We start from the raw sequence: 4,726 nt of genomic DNA, 5'->3' as shown, positions 1-4,726 counted from the left end.
GTCCAGGAGCAATTGAGAACATAAACAGCCCTCCAACCCAGTCGGCAGTGTAGAAACAACCAAACTTAGCACCTAGTTTACTAGAAGAACTCAGCTTGGGTGCGCCCACATGGGCCCTACAACAGTCTTCCTGGCAGAGGATTGGAGGTGTGCTGGGGCCAAACAGGGAATGTGCTACCATGGGCTCTGCTCCCTCCATCCCGAACTCAACCAGCTACAAAAAGATGCCGTGGGGGCACGTCTCATGCTCGTCGCCAAAACCACTAACTAGAGCTGTGTCTGAAGAGAGCCCCCCCCCCCCACTTCTGACATTGTGGGCTTCTATGAATGTCCCCTTTTTGTAAACCCCCAAAACCCTCCCTCTGATTGGTTCGTGGTCCTGTCTGTCACAAACTCAGTGGCCCAGCTGGGACTATGAGACCTTAAGCAACCTGGGCTTTATTATTCGAACTTAAACAAGTTACTCGGCTTTTCTGGGCCTGTGGACTGTTCCCACCTCCAAGTTTTTGCTGCTTCCCCTCCCTCCACCTTGGGATGGAATCCAGAGACACAAGGCATCCAGATTACTTGTTAGCGGCTTTATTTGCATTTTACAGCATGAATTTTCTTACATTCTGAATTAATTTGGCATTAAAGTGCTGGATTCTTAATCAGGTAATATTTGTTAAAAGCATCCATGACAAATATCAGAAAAGTGGCAGTCACTGGTAAAAACATCTCACATAGTACAAAGTATGTAAACCCCAGTCAAGCGGGTCAGTCACTAATAAGCGAGAAGCTATCTAACCCCCTCTCACCAGGAGCACCCAAAACAGGTCAGAATTACCAGCTTGGGGGGAGAACTGATGTGCTAAAGCGCACCATCACCACCTCCCCCCCCCACCAAAAAAAAAACAAAACACAATTTTCCTGGGGAAGACTTCTCTGCCATCCTGGTGTGTGTCTGATAGGACAATTTTGGAATATTATCCATCCTTGGAGGACAAAATGGAAGTCTCACCCCCCCCATCCCACCCCTACTCCCATCCCACCCTCCTATACCTTGCAAACAAAAGCCTACGCCCCCCAAAAAAGGCATTCAAATGGACGTCAGATTTCTATGACCCCAACACTGAAAAGATTCCATAAAAATGAAAGTGATAAACACAAGGCTTGCTTAGTAAACAGATGCTCTCAGCATTTAATGAGCAAACTGAAATCTTAAGAAGGCAAATACTGCTTACTTTGCAGATAGGCTGGATTGGAAAAAAAAAAACAAAAAACAAAAACAAAAAACAAAAAAAATTCACCTCCTTTTGCTGTTATCACCACAGCCTGACTCTTCACCCTAGCCTGGGGTCAGGCCAAGTGCCAGCCGGGCCTCCATTTTCATCACTGATTTTGACCTTGGGTCAATCTTTGGAAGTTTATGTACAAACACACAGAAGCCTACCTACTGTAAATCTATATTTATATATGTACACGTGCACACATACAAAGGGCCTTTCCTCTCACTTTTTGGAAACAGTCAGCTCCACCACTGGCAACTATATGCCCATCTTTGTCCCGCTGTCATTACTCGATGACGAAGACAGCCTGGACTTCTTGGAGGCCAGGGGTACCCCACTTCCCTGGAGCTTCCCAGCCTCTTCATCACTCCCGGTGACCTCATAGTGACCTTTGCTCTTTGACCCCAGCCCACCAAAGGTGCCAAACTTCAGTTTGCCGTGTTTCCCTTTGACCTTTCCACCCTCGATGGACACTTCCCCACTTCCAAACTCGAGCGTACCCGTAGGGGTGACCGGAGCAGAATGCTCCCTCTCGTCACTGAAGGAACCGGACCGGTGACGGGGCTTTTTGCTCTTAAAGAAGGAGAATTTGCCTTTTGGTGAGGATGCCTCTGCCTCGACCTCCCCATCCAAGGAGCCCAAGCTGGCCTTCGAGCTCTTGAGGTCTCCTTTGGAGCCGGACATAGACACCTCCGGGGAGCTGGTGGCACTGCCTTTGGCTTTGGCTTTGGAAAAAGTGAATTTGGGCATTCTGATTTTGGACTTTTTCAGCTTGATGTTGGCATCCTCCCACTCCCCTTCGTCAGCTTCAGCCTGAAGGCTGCCTTCCACTTTCGGGAAGTTCACATCCACCCCCACTTCTCTGCCCTCTAGCTCCCGTTCTGAGGACGTAAACCTGGGGATCTTCATCTTGGGGAATGTCACTCTTCCAGAGCCACTTTCCAAGTGAACTTGTGGGCCAGACACACCCACTCCGGGACCCTGAAGTCCCACCTGGCCTCCCTTAATACCTCCTTCTACCTTTGGTCCTGAAACACGGATCCCCCCAGCCAGCTTTGGCACATCCAGGTCCAGAGCGGAAGAAACCTGGGGCCCTTTCCATTCTCCACCCACACCCTTTATATTCACGCGTCCTCCCCCCACGCTGAGGTCTGGAGCTTTGACACCTCCAGAAACATCCACACCACCTTGGATTTTCGGTCCCTTCAAACCGATCCCCCCCAAGTCTGATGCCGAGACCTCGGGCGATGAGAGATTGAACGCGGGTCCCTGGAGGCTCACTTCGGGAGCTGCCCCATGAAGACCGATGCCTGAACCCGAAAGTTTCCCTGACGGGAGTTTAACATTCACATCTGGCAGCTCTGCTTCACATCTGGGCAACTTGACATCAGGCGTCTGGATGCTGCCTCCCAAGCCTTTGACGTCGATGCCGCCAAGACCCACTCCCACAGCAGGACCCTTGATATCGCCGCTGGCCCCGAAGCCCCCTCTCATCTTTGGTCCTTCCAGGTTAAAGTCCATATCGGACGAGATTTGAGGCCCTTTCACGTCCACCCCTCTGAGGCCAACATCCATCCCAGGCCCCTTCAGCTCCGGCCCTGTGACGTTAACGTCCAGATCAGACCCTTGAGAGGAGATGCCGAATTGGGGCAGCTTCATTTGGGGGAGTTTAATAGCTCCCCCCGGGGCCTCCAAACTGACGGCTGGGGCCTCCACCGACACTTTGGGACCCTTGATGTCACCAGCTAGACCCAAGTCTCCCTTCAGGTTTGGTCCCTTCAGATTCACATTGGGCATGCCGACATTCAGTTTTGGAGTCTCTAAATTGATGTCGACACCAGGCACTTTCACTCCTCCCTCTGCAGAAAATCGGCCACCACCTTCCATCTTCAATTTCCCACCAGCTCCTTTGAGGTCAAGGCCTGGGGTGTCCACACTCACCTTGGGACCCACGACACCCCCAGAAACATCCAGGTCTCCCTTCAGCTTTGGTCCTTTCAAATTCAAGTCAAGATCTGGCCCGGAGAGGTTCACTGAAGGCACATTTCCTTGGGGTCCTCTCAGTGTTACATCAGGCCCTTCGACCTTGAGGTTAGGGGCACTCACACCTCCTTCCAGAGAGGGGAGCTGGCCATGAAAATCAGCTCCCCCACCCTCCACCTTCAGACCAGGTACTCCAATCTTGGGCAAGGAAAACTTAGGGAACTGGATTTTTACATCTGAACCCTTCAGATCAACATCTGGTCCTTCCAATTCTACTTTGGGGGCATCACCCTTTATCTTTGGTCCTTTCAAGTTGACATTCACATCAGGGATAGATACTTGAGGAGATGAGATGCCGAAGGAGGGAGCTTTGATTTTGGCATCAGGGACTTCAATGTTGATATCAGAGGCATCCAAGTTGGCTCGGACACTGGGCGCTTTCAGATCTCCTTCTATCTTTGGCCCTGAGAAATCGATGCTCCCACCAGGCCCCTTGAACTTTGGTGCCTTCAGACGGATGTCAGGCCCTTCCACATTGGCACTGGGAAGACTCCCACTCAGGCCAACAGACCCAACCTCCAGCCCAGGTCCCTTGAACCCGGCTTTAATTCCGGCAGGTGAAACTTCTAATCCGGGTGTTTGGATCTCTCCTTCCAGTTTGGGGCTGGGAAGTGGGGCCTCTGCTTTGAATTTGGGAGATTTGATATCAAATTCGACATCAGGGAAGTACATTTTCCCAAACATCGTTTTCTTAGTTTTGGGAGATTTCACATCAACCTTGAGAGAAGCATCGGGAGCTGCCACGTTGACGTCTAGATCTGGAGTTTTGAGACTGGCATCAATTTCACCCTCAGGGGCATTCAGATCAAATCCTTGTTTTTTGGTCTTGATTTTAGGGCCACTCATGTGGATCCTAGGCATTTTAAACTTCATTTTTTTGCCCTTCCCACTGATATCTGGAGACTCAACATTCAGCCCTGCTTCTGGAACGGTGACATCTAATGAAGGAGACTTGATGTCTGCCTTTGGGCCTTTAGCCCCAAAGCCAAATTTAGGTTTCTTAAATTTTGGAATTTTAACATCTGGCCCCTCAATGTTCAGGTCTGGGCTCTCAATATTCAAACTTGGTGCTTCCAAATCCACCTTGGGGCCCTTCAGGTCCAATTCACCACCTTCTATCTTGGGACCAGATATGCCAAACTTAGGTGACTTGAGATGTAAGTCGACGTCAGGAGCAGATACTTTAGGCCCAGAAATGTCTAGTGATGGCATTTTCAAGTTTGGGCCACTTAATTTGGCATCAGGGCCATGGAGATCCAAACTGGGACCCTGAAAGTCAACTTCAGGACCCTTCAGATTACCTTCAACCTTAGGAACAGACACATCAAAATCTCCCTTTAATTTGGGCCCTTTCAGATTCAAGTCAACATCAGGCATAGAGATCTTGGGGGCCTTGATGTTCATCTCAGGCATCT

At 50.1% G+C, this 4,726-nt stretch overlaps 1 protein-coding gene across 1 annotated transcript in view; it reads right to left on the bottom strand.

Moving 5' to 3' along the window:
• Positions 1-557: 557 nt before the first annotated feature.
• The window catches only part of AHNAK (AHNAK nucleoprotein), a 27,769-nt gene continuing 23,600 nt past the window's right edge, over positions 558-4,726 (bottom strand). The window contains exon 7 of the mRNA XM_027858826.1: positions 558-4,726. Within this exon, the coding sequence (XP_027714627.1) occupies positions 1,527-4,726 (3,200 nt within the window). The 3' untranslated portion in view covers positions 558-1,526.

The sequence above is a fragment of the Vombatus ursinus genome, unplaced genomic scaffold (assembly GCF_900497805.2).
Source record: "Vombatus ursinus unplaced genomic scaffold, bare-nosed wombat genome assembly UNPS02013931.1, whole genome shotgun sequence".
Classification (NCBI taxonomy): domain Eukaryota; kingdom Metazoa; phylum Chordata; class Mammalia; order Diprotodontia; family Vombatidae; genus Vombatus; species Vombatus ursinus.
Note: the sequence above shows the minus strand (reverse complement) of the source record. Positions and strands in the feature narration are given on the sequence as shown.